Raw genomic sequence first — 17,667 nt, forward strand, 5'->3', positions numbered from 1 at the left:
TGGGAATGCCGGCCACCGGCTACAATATCGGAGCGGGATGGACAGCGGGAGTGGGTAAATATTCAATTCATTTATTTTAATAAATTTACAAATTTAGATTGGCCTCCCATTGCCAAGCGGCGGGGGGGCCGCCACGAGGCCTTGCCGCCGCTGGCAATATCGGGCTGGGCCTTCCCGGTGTCAAGGCCTGTGGCAGGCCTCTCCCAGAGTCATTTTCTGGGCCCCCTGCCCTCCCCCCCCCGCCACATCGGGGGGCGAGTAAAATCCACTGTGGTGCTACACTCTTGAGGGTCTAAAATCTTTTATTTTGGAATTTTTTTAAGATCAGTGTGGATTTTTTGAGCAGAGTATATTTGAAAGGCTGCATTTGCTGACAATGCAACCACTAGATGATGTAATACTAGCACAATTGCAAACGCAGCCTCGTCAACAGAAACGTCACAGTCTGCGACGTCTCAGACAGCTGCCAGTAATAAAGATGGCGCTGCTCAATTTGACACAAAAAATAAATTGAACCCAAACCCCATCAAAGATCACCCCTCAGTGGCCATGACCACCGCCTCCACACCCCACCCCCCAACAGTAACCCGCTCCCTCTTGCAATCGTCATTTCTGTTCCCCACTCCCTCCTGCATCCGTCTGCCCGCCGCTCCATCCCGCCTCTCACTCCCTGCCTCGCCATCCAGAGAAGCGGCAGGGTGGATGCGGAGGTGGGGGAGGAGCAAGTGGGGTGCTAGCGAGGAGGCAGGAAGCAAATGACAAGGTGGAGCAGCAAACAGGCAGGAGCAGCCTCGAGCAGGTGGACACAGGAGAGAACGGCGGGAGGGAGCAGGGAAGAGAAGCGCTGATTGCAGGAGTGGGCGATCGTGTCCATTGAGGGGTGAAGCAACACTTGGATGTCGTTACATCTCGCGTCATTACGTGATGACACAGACGCGCGCATGCGCAGTCCCATACTGGCAAGCGGGCAAATGTTGGGATGCACTGATGTCGGCGATCGCTCTGCGCATGCTCTATGTTGTCAGGAAACGCTCCTTATCTGAAATTGCTGCATCTCCAAGAAAATGATAGCAACTATTAGTAACAAATGGGAATGGACACTAAATCCAAAAGACTTGCAGGTGATAGGTAAATTGGCCGTTGTAAATTGCCCCTAGTGTAGGGAGGTGATAGGGAATATGGGATTACTGTAGGGTTAGTATAAATGGTTAGTTGTTGGTTGGCATAGACTCGGTGGGCCGAAGGGCCTGTTTCAGTGCTGTATCTCTAAATAAATAATAAATAAATAAATACAAACTTATTACTATAAATATTAAGCTGTTACAAGACAAAATTTTGAATAAGGACAGATGATTAAGAGCTAGTTGCTGTGTTACAAGTTCTTTAATCCCTAAAATGAGGGATAACAGTTGAACAATTTTTTTTTGATTACTTTTCAAGTGAGTTGGATTATCACAATGCTGTTGAAGTAAATGCACGATGCCAGAATATCTGTGATCAGTGGGACAAGTTTGGAACTCTCACACAGAAACGGAGGGAAGTTTTAGAGGTAAGATATATTTGAATGATAACTAAGCAAATAAAAGTAAGTTCTGAATAGCCTCTAATCATATCTTATAAATCAGGACACAACTAGTTTTGTACTCAACACATATTTGATGCAGATAGTTTGATATCTGCACACTATACAACTTCGACATCATAAAATCAATTTTCTGAATTCATGCAGCTGATATTAATGGTTAAGATATAATCAGGCTGGAGGCATGTGTTGTTATAGAACCTCTTGCTCAACATGGCACAATTTCACCCAGAATTGATGTAAATTCGAAACAGTGCCAATGTTGTTTTGCTAAGATATACAGCGGCAGTTTATAGTTGCAGGCTTTTGGATGCTGTGAAGATGTTGGGTGAGATTCAACTTGGAAATAGATGCAAAATAGCTGGTATTGTGCTACCAGTAATGATGAAGACAATGGAACAGAATATCAGATGGGAAGTGCCGTGGGAGGCAGATGCAATACTGTCCATTTTTCAACCCCAATTTCATCCCATAGTCTTATCATCCCCAGAGTGGGGAATAAAGCATTTTTTTTTTTTATCCCTTCCCCTCCATTCTGCTCCAATTCTAAATGTGTTGACTCCTTATTGGGTGTCTTGTGTTTCCAAAGGCATTGGACATTGTCTGGTGTCTCACCCAAGTGCTCGTTATTATGGGTGATCCCCAATAATGAGTGCCAGCAGGTTATTGAACAGTGTTGGCATACCAAGGTGCTCTTTTTTTGCAATTTCAGGAGGGGGCATAAATCCTTACATTTTCTTCCCACTCCTTAACCTTGGGCCACTGAAAACAATTGAATTATGCTTCAGTGAGGATCCAGCTGAGATCAAGCAACTGAGCACAGACTGGAGAAGGAACTGGGGTCTTCCTGGTCCAGCTACTCATGGGATAATCACACTAATCTATAAGAGGAGTTTTCACATGTTCTTTTAACGTCCTTGCTCCAGTAAAAAGAGAAACCTCAGTTCTTGGTGCAATTTGTGAACGCTATCTTGTCCACATAACATAATCAATTTCACTGGATTGTAACTAGTTTTCTTGTTGGATGCTGGGTTCATTTTAACATTGAGCAAACACATAACAAGTCATGTCTCCTGTTTCCATGCAGGTAAAATGTGATGTCACCTTCCAAACCTTTTGAAAAACGTTGTACCAGATCTGAAAAGAACAACAAAGGTTTCCTCCGCTTTAGCCCAAAACAGATGCGGTCCAATATGTCCACTCTTTTTTAGTAGTGTATCAGCAAGGATTGGTTTATCAGCTCAATAATATTTCAGTTATAATTAGGGAGTTTTTGTCAATCTTGAATGTGTCTACTTCTCATGTTGATCATCTTAGTAAAAAGAGATCTAATGATCCATTAAGTGCATCTGTTTGTGAATCCACCAATTGCTTGAACGCAATTTGTCATAGTAATTTTTTTAAGTGCATCTATTCACTGGTGTGTTATTTCAGGCACCACATTTGCTTTTCATATTTGCCAGCTGGTAAGTTTAATTTTTAAACTCTGTCTGAGGCAATGAACAGTTCATTGCAGGGAAATGGCAAGACAGACAAGTGAGTACACCAGCTCTTGAAATATTGTGGGGCTACAAAAAGAAAGAATGATCTAGGTAAAATTTAGCTTATATAGTTTTTAGAGCTTATGAAGATGAATCAAAATACCCCTAATGGCAGACAGATTTGAATCTCTATGGAGACTCCCAGCAGAAGGAAACCACCATCATTCAACTGAATTAGCATTGAAAGAGAGGAAGTATTAGCTGTTTTAGTGGGCTTAAAAGTGGTTAAATCCCCTGGCCCAGATGAGATGTATCCCAGGCTGTTATGTGAGGCAAGGGAGGAGATAGCAGGGGCTCCGACACAAATTTTCAAATCCTCTCTGGCCACAGGAGAGGTACCAGTGGACTGGAGGACAGTGAATGTGGTACCATTATTCAAGAAGGGTAGCAGGGATAAATCAGGTATTTACAGGCCAGTGAGTCCAACATCAGTGGTTGGGAAACTATTGGACAAAATTCTGAGGGACAGGAGAGGCAGGGATTAGTCTCCACTTGGAGAGGCAGGGATAGTCAGCATGGCTTTGTTAGGGGGAGATACTGTCTAACAAAGTTGATTGAATATTTCGAGGTGGTGACGAGATGTGTAGATGAGGGTAAGGCAGTTGATGTAGTCTACATGGACTTCAGTATGGCTTTTCATAAGGTCCCGCATGGGAGATTGGTTAAGAAGGTAAGAGCCCATGGGGTCCAGGGTAATTTGGCAAATTGGATCCAAAATTGGCTTAGTGGCAGGAGGCAGAGGGTGATGGTCAAGAGTTGTTTTTGTGAGTGGAAGCCTGTGACCAGGGGTGTACCGCAGGGATCGGTGCTGGGGCCCTTGCTGTTTGTAGTGTACATTAATGATTTAGATGTGAATATAGGAGGTATGATCAGTAAGTTTGCAGATGACACAAAAATTGGTGGTGTCGTAAATAGTGAGGAGGAAAGCCTTAGATTACAGGATGATATAGGTGGGCTGGAAAGATGGGCGGTGCAGTGGCAAATGGAATTTAATCCTGAGAACTGAGGTGATGCTTTTTGGGAGGACTAACAAGGCAAGGGAATATACAATGGATGGTAGGACCCTAGGAAATACAGAGGGTCAGAGGGACCTTGGTGTACTTGTCTATAGATCACTGAAGGCAGCAGCACAGGTAGATAACGTGGTTAGGAAGGCATATGAGATACTTGCCTTTATTAGCCAAGGCATAGAATATAAGAGCAGGGAGGTTATGATGGAGCTGTATAAAACGCTGGTTAGGCCACAGCTGGAGTATTGTGTACAGTTCTGGTCACTGCACTATGGGAAGGATGTGATTGCACTGGGGAGGGTGCAGAGGAGATTCACCAGGATGTTGCCTGGGCAGGAGCATTTCAGCTATGAAGAGAGATTGGATAAGCTAGGGTTGTTTTCCTTAGAGCCGAGAAGACTAAGGGAGGACCTGATTGAGATATACAAAATTATGAGGGGCATTGATAGGATAGATAGGAAGAAACTTTTTCCCTTAGCGGAGGGATCAATAACCAGGGGGCATAAATTTAAGGTAAGGGGCAGGAGGTTTAGAGAGGCTTTGAGGAAAAAATGTTCACCCAGAGGGTGGTTGGAATCTGGAACACACTACCTGAAGGGATGGTAGAGGCAGGAACCCTCACAACATTTAAGAAGTATTTAGATGAGCACTTGAAACGCCATAGCATACAAGGCTATGGGCCAAGTGCTGGAAAATGGGATTAGAATAGATAGGTGTTTGATGGCCGGCACAGACACGATGGGCCGAAGGGACTGTTTCTGTGCCGTATAACTCTATGACTGTATGAATTAATGTTCTGCCAATCCTTACACTGTATGTGACAATTGTACTTTTCACCTTCCTAAATTAAACTTATAATTTCTCAAAAGAGGTCCTTAGAGCTCCGCCATTTCCAAGTTGAATCTGACCTAGTCCAACAGAACCCCCCTCCTTGATCTAATAACTTAAACGCTTAATATATCAATATTTTGAAAAATCCTCTTTTCTCCCCCTCTTCTGAAGTTGGTGAATCTTCCTGGGGTACATTTCTATAAGCACCAGGAGCCCTTTGATATCTCACCTGCATAATCGTTTACATATGAGCCCAGGTGGTGAGTGATAGTAGGCAAACTAATTGACAGTGGAGTCATCCTGGCAAGCTGGAGCTTGTCCACGACTTTATCAGTGGTTAGCAATGAGATGAAGGAACCCTGTTTGACATTTTGCTCTCTCTCCTTAGTCCAGGGATACTGAAGACTTTTGTAATGTAAAGAATAATCATTTTGAGGGGCTTTTATTATCCCAGTGGAGGGTGTATTTTAAATAAGTGGGGACCTTGGTGCTAGTAATTCTGGGAAGCATGCAGCCTCTAAAGTTGGTAGAATTGTCCATGCAGTTTTTCAAGTTCACCACACAGCGGCTCTGTTCCAAAAATAAAGCTATACCTCTGTAGCTTTATTTAAATGTGACTCACCAAATATGATAGGTACTTGTGAAATGTAGCCTGTTGATGTGCAGAATCAAGGATATGCAAAATTACTGCAGAGCAAAGAAAAATCTAAGCTAGTTATAGATTTACTTTACAATACTATATAGTTATCTACTGTAACTTGCACTAGATTTGTTCCCTTTTTGCAATTAAGTGACACACCGTTGTAATTTTGTCACAGGGCACAGAGGGTAATGCTCAAATTTCATTTACACTCTTTTATGGCTTGTTTCACATTGGCACTAATAATTATGACTGAGAAGTAGGAAGGAAATGGCCTTGGAAATGCTGTTGAAATTTGAGGAGCCATTTTAAAATCTTTGAAAGTCTTAAAAATAGTCAATAACTCATAAATCTCTAATTCCATGGGTATGCAAGTTGTACAATGTTTTTAATATACCGAGAGCATGACAAAGAGCAACCTTCATGTTAGAGGATGTTGGGCCACCAAAAAGAGAAAAAAGTGTTTGCAGAAATTTCAAAAGGTGATTAAAATAGGTTCTCCACACAGCAGTGGGGCATAAAGAACCAATATCATTAGTACTGAGGGAAGATGCTATATATGTGCATGGTTTGAATGTCCCCATATGAAATGAGCATTATGTGCCATAATGCTGCTTTTTTAAAAAAAGGGTACATTATCATCCAAGTGAAAAACACACTCAATTCACATTTTCTCTCGCCTTTGTTGCAACCTTGCAAGCCACATGCCTGTTAGCTAAGTGAACAGGATCACCATCAATGCTAATCTCAACCTCATCCATTAGGTGGTGTGCAACGCCAACTTCATGGACACACTCTATTTGCCCACATCCTCTCTTCTCTCCCTTCCTGCACCCTACCAGTATCGGACCTTAAACTTAGTAGTGCAGAGGCTGAGCTGATCCCTGGAGCTCCAGCATGATGCCACCAATGCTGTCAGCCCATGGTTTGTTATAAAAAGTATAGTTCCACAACTAATGATTCCTAAACTTCACAGCTCTTTCATGGCATTGAAATAAATATTCCTGGTTTTTCCAATTGGTTAAACTTTCAGAGAACCGAGAAATTACGGGAAACCATCGATCAGCTCTTCTTGGAGTTTGCGAAAAGGGCTGCCCCCTTTAACAATTGGATGGAAGGAGCAATGGAAGACCTACAGGACATGTTTATTGTTCACAGTATTGAAGAGATTCAGGTACAGTATGTTTGCTTCAACAAAATTGTGCACATTAATGGAGCACATAAATAATATTGGTGTTGATAAGGTGTGGCAATTCATTCTAATTTTATGACTTTAAGTAGTCATATGGAATTACTGGATGTGCACTGGAGTCCAGTATGAATGTAAAGTCTGCAAATACAGCTTCGCATTGGTGCTAAATTAAAACCAGCAGTTTTGCATTGTACCTTGTGTAACTGGAATTTTTAAAAATCCTCAATTTTTGAATCCATTCCATCTTGTAAAGTAAAATATTTTATATTAACCTTGTGTGGCCTCTTGGGCATTGCTGTCTGAGGTTGTTTGAAGGAATCTTTTGAAGGAATGATCAGAATAGACAAAATATCCAACACCAGTGTTCCAATAAAATTACTTCAGTCATTTACAATTCCTTATTTTGACAATTACGAAGATCACTAATGGGCAGCCCATTATTCACAGTCTGGCGGCAATAGTGGAATGTTTGTGCGTGTACCTTTGCTTGCTATTAGCTGTAAAATTGCGGTAACATTTACAGATGATGAACCTGTTGCCTTTACAAAAAACAAGACCATTTATTGAAAGTATATTGAAATAGAAGTAAAGATCATTTTATTGTAATTGCAACTTTCAGGTTAGTGCAAATTATATTTTATTACGATAAAAACCCGACAGAGATGAAGTGTAATGATTTTCTCCCCCCAATTTCTCCTGATGTTTAGAGTCTGATAGCAGCCCACGAACAGTTTAAAGCCACCCTCCCAGAAGCAGACAGCGAGAGGCAGGCCATCCTGGGAATCCTTAATGAAGTACAGAAGATTACTCAGACCTATAGCATCTCATCCACTGTGTCAAATCCTTATAGCATGATATCGCGTGAAGAAATCGGTGCCAAATGGGACAAGGTATCACCGGGAAAATTCTTCTCCTAAATGGCTCAACCAAAAATGACTCTGGTCTTAAATAAGAACAGAAAGTGCCGGAAATACATAGCATATTCATCAACAAATGAAAAGAGGAGAAATATGTTAATATTTTCGTTCTCGGATCTTTGCCAAAACTCACTACTGAGTTTTTCTCTTTTGAATAAGGGTCTAGATCAACATTGATTTATTTTTTCTTTCTGGATGCTGACAGATTTGCTATGTATTTTTAGCACCTTCTGGTTTATTTCAGATTTGCAACATTTTTTCTTACCCTACAGCTTGGCTTCATTATTCAGAGAGTTCTTGGTGCATGGAATGTTTTGGTTGAGGCGAAGATCATTACATCTTTTTAAGGGAAAATGGATAATTATCTGAAGCAGTGGAAGATGTGAGGCTATGTGGAGAGAGGAAGCCAGTCAGAATAATTTTAGATTGACCTATCAAAGGTGTGATAGGCTCAGCGGCCTCCTCCTGTGTGTAAGCTTCTGTATGGTTGTGGTTCTTATTTGCTTTTAATAAGTTCAAGATGGCTCCTGGGCTGGAAGCTCCCTAGGAAGCTCCCTTGCTGTTCAACTCTATCCATGGCCATCTGCTCCCATCCCTAACGTTTTCTCCCCCAATCTGCCCTCTTAAACTGTTTAAATTCCCCTGGCTCTTTAAATCAGTTCATTTTAGCCCTATCTAAAGGCTAACAGTTAGTTTAGTGTATGTTACCTGGGCCCACTGCCCTCCCCCAGCCACACCTGCTCTTTGTTTTCTCAATGAAATTGATCCGGATGAAACTGACGAGCACAGCTGCCGATACTTCAATCTCCGATCCTGCTGTCTTCACAGTCCAGAGTGTCTGCAGCCACGGCATGCGGTAAGTCCATTGAGGTGAAGAAGGAGCTGCGGGACCCGAGAGAAGTCCTGTGAAAAGGTGCCCCGAACACCCAAAACATCCACGAACGGCCCCCCCGGCCGCAACTTCAAAGCGCCCGCGGGAGATGGCTCGGAGAGCATCTGCAGCGCACTGTCGGCAATGCTGCATGCCTTTATTTAAACCACTGCAAAAAAAAAAAACCCTTAGCAAATGTAATCACCTCTAAGTCTGCCAAATGATGCTTCACCTCCCGAAGGACATGGATGAGCTTTCCGGACGTCGATGGTGGGCACTGAGGAAATGGCTTATTACCTGCACCAGATTCCACCCCCCCTCCCCCCCCCTTTACCCCCCTTCCACCCCCCCCACCCCCGTCCCCTTCCCTGCTCCACCCTCTCAGCTCACCCCCTCACAACCCCGTCCCAGCCCGCCCCCCCCTCGCACCATCTTCACCCCGCACCCCCTTCCCCTGCACCCCCCCCCCACCCCCTCCCTCTACCCCTCCCCCTTGCATCCCCTCCTCCCACCGGCACCATCCTACACCTGTGTAGGGGCCCCAACAACCCCACTGCCTTGTGGGCATCTCGGGAGGGACCAAGGCTAAGGGAGTAAACCCTAACAGAAAATCCGGAGCGGAACCCCGTAGGCGGTCATGTGTCACCTTTGGCATGTTTCCGGCAGTTCCTGCAGCCATACTGGTGCCAAACGTCGTGTCCTGCACTCCTTTGGACCCCACCAGAAAGGCCGAGAGGGGGGTTTTGACGACTGGGCAACTCTCAACCTCCATAAATTTGCCCAGGCATGCGCCATGGAGAGGTCACTCCATAGTTGCCTCACAGCGACTACAACAACACGGAAGGCAGCAGTTACGGGTTATAAGTCCAGATAAATTGGCGTAGAAACTGGGCGCCACGGGTTGCCTTTGTCGGTGGGAGAGGTCATTGCACCTCACTGGACAGCTACCGCCCGCCTCAAACCGGGCAGCCCCCGGTCAATAAGGTTCTGTCCCGCCACAGTCTGCCTGCTTCAATGGGTGCTTGGAGCTCAGGGTCATTGCCCGAAAGGTGGACTGATACACCGCACCAAACAACATGAAAAAAGGAAAGAAGGTACCAGCCCTTCGCTTTGCAAGCTGGAACGTCAGAACTATGTGTCCTGGCCTGTCGGAAGACCTTACACAAATCAACGATTCTCGGAAGACCGCCATCATTAACAACGAGCTCAGTAGATTCAATGTGGACATTGCAGCACTTCAGGAGACTCGCCTCCCCGCGAGTGGCTCTCTAGCAGAGCAAGACTACACCTTCTTCTGGCAGGGCAGGGATCCTGAAGAACCAAGACAGCATGGAGTGGGCTTCGCCATCAGAAACTCCTTGCTCAGCATGATAGAGCCTCCCTCAAATGGCTCGGAACGCATACTGTCCATCCGACTGCTCACCACCTCTGGTCCAGTACACCTACTCAGCATCTATGCTCCAACACTCTGCTCCCCACCTGAAGCTAAAGACCAGTTCTATGAACAACTCCATAACATCATTAGCAGCATCCCCAACACCGAACACCTATTCCTGCTGGGGGACTTTAATGCCAGGGTTGGGGCCGACCATGACTCATGGCCCTCCTGCCTTGGGCGCTATGGCGTTGGAAGGATGAATGAGAACGGGCAGAGACTGCTTGAGTTGTGTACCTATCATAACCTCTGCATCACCAACTCGTTCTTTCACACTAAACCCTGTCACCAGGTTTCATGGAGGCACCCAAGATCACGTCGTTGGCACCAGCTAGACCTCATTGTCACAAGGCGAGCCGCCTTAAACAGTGTTCAAATCACACGCAGCTTCCACAGTGCGGACTGCGACACCGACCACTCCCTGGTGTGCAGCAAGGTTAGACTCAGACCAAAGAAGTTGCATCATTCCAAGCAGAAGGGCCACCCGCGCATCAACACGAGCAGAATTTCTCACCCACAGCTGTTACAAAAATTTCTAAATTCACTTGTAACAGCCCTTCAAAACACTCCCACAGGGGATGCTGAGACCAAGTGGGCCCACATCAGAGACGCCATCTATGAGTCAGCTTTGACCACCTACGGCAAAAGTGCGAAGAGAAATGCAGACTGGTTTCAATCTCATAATGAAGAGCTGGAACCTGTCATAGCCGCTAAGCGCATTGCACTTTTGAACTACAAGAAAGCCCCCAGCGATTTAACATCCGCAGCACTTAAAGCAGCCAGAAGTACTGCACAAAGAACAGCTAGGCGTTGCGCAAACGACTACTGGCAACACCTATGCAGTCATATTCAGCTGGCCTCAGACACCGGAAACATCAGAGGAATGTATGATGGCATGAAGAGAGCTCTTGGGCCAACCATCAAGAAGATCACCCCCCTCAAATCTAAATCGGGGGACATAATCACTGACCAACGCAAACAGATGGACCGCTGGGTTGAGCACTACCTAGAACTGTACTCCAGGGAGAATGCTGTCACTGAGACTGCCCTCAATGCAGCCCAGCCTCTACCAGTCATGGATGAGCTGGACATACAGCCAACCAAATCGGAACTCAGTGATGCCATTGATTCCCTAGCCAGCGGAAAAGCCCCTGGGAAGGACAGCATTACCCCTGAAATAATCAAGAGTGCCAAGCCTGCTATACTCTCAGCACTACATGAACTGCTATGCCTGTGCTGGGACGAGGGAGCAGTACCCCAGGACATGCGCGATGCCAACATCATCACCCTCTATAAAAACAAAGGTGACCGCGGTGACTGCAACAACTACCGTGGAATCTCCCTGCTCAGCATAGTGGGGAAAGTCTTTGCTCGAGTCGCTCTGAACAGGCTCCAGAAGCTTGCCGAGCGCGTCTACCCTGAGGCACAGTGTGGCTTTCGTGCAGAGAGATCGACTATTGACATGCTGTTCTCCCTTCGTCAGATACAGGAGAAATGCCGTGAACAACAGATGCCCCTCTACATTGCTTTCATTGATCTCACCAAAGCCTTTGACCTCGTCAGCAGACGTGGTCTCTTCAGACTACTAGAAAAGATCGGATGTCCACCAAAGCTACTAAGTATCATCACCTCATTCCATGACAATATGAAAGGCACAATTCAACATGGTGGCTCCTCATCAGAGCCCTTTCCTATCCTGAGTGGTGTGAAACAGGGCTGTGTTCTCGCACCCACACTTTTTGGGATTTTCTTCTCCCTGCTGCTTTCACATGCATTCAAATCCTCTGAAGAAGGAATTTTCCTCCACACAAGATCAGGGGGCAGGTTGTTCAACCTTGCCCGTCTAAGAGCGAAGTCCAAAGTACGGAAAGTCCTCATCAGAGAACTCCTCTTTGCTGACGATGCTGCTTTAACATCTCACACTGAAGAATGCCTGCAGAGTCTCATCGACAGGTTTGCGTCTGCCTGCAATGAATTTGGCCTAACCATCAGCCTCAAGAAAACGAACATCATGGGGCAGGATGTCAGAAATGCTCCATCCAATCAATATTGGCGACCACGCTCTGGAAGTGGTTCAAGAGTTCACCTACCTAGGCTCAACTATCACCAGTAACCTGTCTCTAGATGCAGAAATCAACAAGCGCATGGGTAAGGCTTCCACTGCTATGTCCAGACTGGCCAAGAGAGTGTGGGAAAATGGCGCACTGACACGGAACACAAAAGTCCGAGTGTATCAGGCCTGTGTCCTCAGTACCTTGCTCTACGGCAGCGAGGCCTGGACAACGTATGCCAGCCAAGAGCGACGTCTCAATTCATTCCATCTTCGCTGCCTTCGGAGAATACTTGGCATCAGGTGGCAGGACTATATCTCCAACACAGAAGTCCTTGAAGCGGCCAACACCCCCAGCTTATACACACTACTGAGTCAGCGGCGCTTGAGATGGCTTGGCCATGTGAGCCGCATGGAAGATGGCAGGATCCCCAAAGACACATTGTACAGCGAGCTCACCACTGGTATCAGACCCACCGGCCGTCCATGTCTCCGTTATAAAGACGTCTGCAAACGCGACATGAAATCGTGTGACATTGATCACAAGTCGTGGGAGTCAGTTGCCAGCATTCGCCAGAGCTGGCGGGCAGCCATAAAGACAGGGCTAAATTGTGGCAAGTCGAAGAGACTTAGTAGTTGGCAGGAAAAAAGACAGAGGCGCAAGGGGAGAGCCAACTGTGCAACAGCCCCAACAAACAAATTTCTCTGCAGCACCTGTGGAAGAGCCTGTCACTCCAGAATTGGCCTTTATAGCCACTCCAGGCGCTGCTTCACAAACCACTGACCACCTCCAGGCGCGTATCCATTGTCTCTCGAGATAAGGAGACCCAAAAGAGTACGGGAAGTAAGGTTTCTTCTTCTCTTCTTCTTTGGCCTCCTTGTCTCGAGAGACAATGGGTAAGCGCCTGGAGGTGGTCAGTGACTGGACTTATAACCCGTCACTGCTGCCTTCCGTGTTGTTTTGGTTGCTGTGAGGCGTCTATGGAGTGACCTCTCCATGGTGCATGCCTGGGCGGATGTATGGAGGTTGTGAGTTGTCCAAGCGTCAAAACCCCCCTCTCGGCCTTCTTGGTGGGGTCCAAAGGAGTGCAAAGCACGACATTTGGCACTGGTATGGCTGCAGGAACTGCCGGAAACATGCAAAGGTGACACATGACCACCTTCGGGGTTCCGCTCCAGATTTTCTGTTAGGGTTTACTCCCTTAGCCTTGGTCTCTCCTGAGACACCCACAAGGCAGTGGGATTGTTAGGGCCCCTGCTCAGGGATAGGTGGATGTTGGTGGGAAGAGGTGGGGGGGAAGGGGGTGCGAGGGGAATAGGGTGGTGGGAAGGGGGTGTGAGGGGGAGCTGGGAAGGGGGCTGCAGGGGGTGCAAGGGAAGGGGGTGTGAGGGGAAGATGGTGCAAGGGGGGTGAGCTGGGAGGGGGGCACGATGGGGGAGCTGGGAAGAGGGGGACGGGGGGGGGGGGGGGAAGTAAGGTTTACATTGGGAATATCTGACTGCTTGCTAGTTCTCTGCACGTACTTTCTTTCCCTGGTAGAATACTAGGATTTGTGAGAACTGTACAATAAAGGAGGGGCCCAGTAGTAATGCATGTTTATAAATGGACACGCTAGGCTTCAGGAGTTTCAGGACCCTGACGTCTGGACCAAATGGGGGTCCTGAGCCTGTACTTTGTGGAGCAGTCTTCCTGAAAGCTGATTCCTAATTTGTCATCTCCTGACTTGCTGTCCTGTTAAGAATGGAGGACAGGCTATCGATGCTGCCGGCAGCAATCAGAGGGCCGGCATCGGGAGAGGTGGGTGCTGCTGAGACAGACTGGGGACCGCAAGGGCAGCACAACATAGAGGCGCTCTCACTGGGCTGCGCATCTTGGAATAAAAAACTGGGATCTAGTCAAGTGTTTTGGAGGGAAAATCCTCTGCTGGATTGATCTCAGTCATGACTGCAGCCTTTTATAAGCACAGCCTCCTCTAAGCTGGAGCCAGCGGTTCCAATGGCCCCCAGGTCTGCCACAGAAAGCTGCCTCCTTTGAGCTGGTATTCTCTGTATGCAGCAGGGGGCTGCTCCGCCACTGGCAAAATGACGGAGAGGCTGCAATATTGCCCCTAATTGAGGCCTTAACAATACAAATTGGCTGCCTGACCCGCTTCCTGGCCTGCCCTGGGAAAGTTCCCAGGCATTAGGGAACATCCTTGACGCGACTCCTAACTATTTTCCTGCAACCCCTCCCCACCCGCGCTCCAAGCCTGCCACCACTGGGCTAGAAAAATTCAGCCCACTGTATCATGGAGTGGCAGGAGAATTTTAATACACTCTGATCTCCTTCACACAGTAAGATTCCCTTCTTAAGCAGAGTGGATATGCAGAAAGTGGAGGTGATATTTTTTCATCAGAGAGTGGGAAGAAGAGAAATGTTCTGGTGTGTCACTTCTTACCTCTTCGTGCCCAGTTTAAGAAAGACATTGGCACACAGACTCAGAACATTTGCCTCTGTGGGTAGGAAATGAGTAAAAATTAGAAGGAGGCAGACACCATTTGCAATTATCACCCCAGATTCATGAAAGTTTAGCAAACCCTTTTTTTAATATTCCTTTTAAAAGCTCCAACAATTTCAACATCTAATGGACAGGATGCACAAAGTGAAATTCTAGATTACATGTACTGAATATGATAGCAAAAACAGTTTTCTTTCTGTAGTGCTTGCATTGCAGTGTGGTTTGCAACTTTGATTTATCATCACCATTATGTCACTTGGTTGTTGACTTTGATTAAACCAACACCTTTTCTGTTCAAAATTTTATTCATTTAAATTTAATATTGAAATTGCACATGCAGTGCTTAGGAATTCCTCATGTTACCTTTTGTCATCACCAATGATAAGACCATATTTGAAAATGCAAGCATGTGCTGAAGACAATATTAATGAGTAGATTAATTGGCTCAGTGTATGTTGAACTAAAACTACATTGCTTTAAATGGCAGATGAAACAATTGGTTCCTCGGAGAGATGGGGCCCTGCAAGAGGAGCTTGTACGGCAGCATTCTAATGAACGCTTGCGTCGCCAGTTTGCCAGCCAGGCAAATGTCATTGGACCTTGGATCCAGCGTAAGATGGAGGTAAGATAGGAATTCTAGCCAGCTGTTAAAATTCAACTGAGTACTGCATGTGATTTTTCAGCTTTAAAGTACTTATCATGTTCAACAACAGCAACTTGCATTTATATAGCACCTTAAATGTAGAAAAACATCCCAGGCGTAAGGAAATAAATTTACACCAAGCTGAAGAACGAGCTGTTCAGAGAAGTAATGAAAAGCTAGGTCAGAGTTTACCCACCCTTGGAAAGATCCACTGGCTCTGTGTACTCCAGTAAAGTAGTTCAAAAATATTTATCCTCAATTTCAAATTCCTGCTTGGACCTTCGCTCCTCTAATGGCAGTTGGCTGCTCACCTCTTTGCTCCAACACTGGCAGAAACTATTTTTCAGCAATTACACCACTATCCTTTTTTCTTAAAAGAAAGACTGTGTTGCTGAATCCCTGTTCCTTACTACCTCCTTCCATTTCTTCAAAAACCCAATTCTTGGCCCATGCTTTTAGCTGCACTCTACGGGCTGGATTTTGCGCAGGAGGTGGGGCTCCCAGTGCCGGGCCGAAAATTTGGGGGCAACCCCGCCTCTGCATTTTTTTCAGACCCCAGAGCAATCCTCCGGTCTTTTGGGGTCAAAGTTTAAGGAGGCGAGATCTCCGTCCCTTTAAAGACTTTATTGGGATGGGGATCCCGCCTCCAAGAGTTGATGGCCGATCACAGGGCCGGCAGCTCACCAGTATCAGCAGCGCCACCAGGAGCGGTGGCCATTGTCGATACTGCAAAGGCCTTGGACTCAGGCCTGGCGCTGGAACCCCGAAGAAAAGATAGATGAGGCGGGGTTGCTGGGGCCAGTCCGGAAGGCCCTGGCAAGGTGGGGTGGGCATTTGTCCAGGGGGAGGGGGGTTCCGAGGGGGTACAGTTGGTCCCGGAGAGGGTCCTCCGTGGGCCACAAATTGCCCACGAAGGAGGCCCCCACCTCAGTAAGATCCCAGCAGTGGCGGGAAGAGGCCCTTATTTGGCCTTTGGGCAGGAAGGTTGTTGTTGGCCTATCCTGACCCAGGAGAATCGGAATCGGGAATCCCAGCGTCGGGTTCCATCATGGGCGATTCTGCCCCAATTCTCTGGCCACCCTCACCACGAAACCTGCAGTCGGGATTAGAACACAAATCAGCCCTGTACCTCTTTTTTTTTTTCTGATCATGTTCTTCCTTCTCTCCATTTGGCTTGGCTTGGCTTGGCCTTGTCCTTCTCCCTGTAAAGCACATCAAGACATCCTTCTGTATGTGAGGAGCACTGTAGAAGTGTATGTTGTTATTCTTGTGGGACAATTGCAAGTTCACAAGATGCAGACAAGTAAGGAAGGCCACATGATCCAACTTAACTCATCCAATCAACTGACCTAGCAATATAATTAAGCTTTTTCTTACTACAGCCCCAAAGTAATTGACATGTTGAGTGTTCAAACTACTATCACTCCCATTGGTAGCTGAAAAATTTATTAATATGAGGCATTCAAGAATTTTCAGACTGTTCATTGAGGTTTTTTTTCACATTTCCAAAATATACTTTATTCATAAAAATCTGTAAAAAAAAAAAAAAAAATACAACACCAAACTGTTTCAAACAGCACTAAGTCAAAAATTACAGACAGTGCAAAGGAGATCAGTTTCCTTCAATACAATCATGAGTTGCCTCACAACCTTTCCATTTCATTTGTCATGCCAGATACATTTTTACATTTTACATTTTACAGCAAATGAAATTTTCCCGATACAGTTCGAGGGGTTTCATTGAGATATGCCACCTTAGTGTTTTGGGAGTCTTGCAATGACTTGCACCCATTCTATTATTTATTTAATCATTAGGGTCGCTTTGAGTATCTTCCTAATGAAGGTGGGCTGGGCTTACCTTCAATGCTAGCTAGTACTTCATTTAGGATGCAAAGTAAAATAACTCAAAGTTTTAACAAAAACCTATTCTGAATAAGTCTCATATTGGTCTTTGAAGGCTGAATGTTATTGTAACTCTTGGAATTTGAATACAGGAAATAGCTCAGAGTTCTATTGAAATGACTGGAACCCTGGAAGATCAGATGAACCAACTGAAACAGTGTGAGGAGGTCATCATTAACTACAAACCCAATGTTGACAAACTGGAAGGAGAACATCAACTTATTCAAGAGGCCCTCATCTTTGACAACAAGCACACCAATTATACCATGGAGGTACTGAACGGATGTTAGTGAAGGTTGTGACACAGAGGAGTGTTTTTTGTTTGGTAGTTTTATTGCAAATGAGTGAGCTATAACCAAGTATTTCCGAAATGCTTCAAAGGCCAGTCATGCAGATTGCCTGTTACATCTTCCAGCAGCCAGGTAATATGTTGACAATAGCAAAGGCCTGGACTGTGATCTCTAACCGGTCCTCTCAACTGGAGTGGGCGTGAAGTAAAGGACAATCGGGCAAAAATCAGGGGCAGTCTCTTGATCCAATATAGCAAAAGTTCTT

The 17,667-nt window shown here is 45.9% G+C and overlaps 1 protein-coding gene across 6 annotated transcripts in view; it reads left to right on the forward strand.

Annotated features, from left to right (window-relative positions):
* The window catches only part of LOC137376540 (alpha-actinin-2-like), a 113,722-nt gene that overhangs the window by 87,469 nt on the left and 8,586 nt on the right, over positions 1-17,667 (forward strand). For all 6 annotated transcript variants that reach the window (XM_068045292.1, XM_068045287.1, XM_068045289.1 and 3 more), the window contains 5 exons: positions 1,441-1,549; positions 6,638-6,778; positions 7,504-7,686; positions 15,055-15,189; positions 17,205-17,384. In XM_068045292.1, the coding sequence (XP_067901393.1) occupies positions 1,441-1,549; positions 6,638-6,778; positions 7,504-7,686; positions 15,055-15,189; positions 17,205-17,384 (748 nt within the window). The remainder of the gene's footprint in view (positions 1-1,440; positions 1,550-6,637; positions 6,779-7,503; positions 7,687-15,054; positions 15,190-17,204; positions 17,385-17,667) is intronic.

Source organism: Heterodontus francisci, chromosome 13 (genome assembly GCF_036365525.1).
Source record: "Heterodontus francisci isolate sHetFra1 chromosome 13, sHetFra1.hap1, whole genome shotgun sequence".
In the NCBI taxonomy this organism is placed as follows: domain Eukaryota; kingdom Metazoa; phylum Chordata; class Chondrichthyes; order Heterodontiformes; family Heterodontidae; genus Heterodontus; species Heterodontus francisci.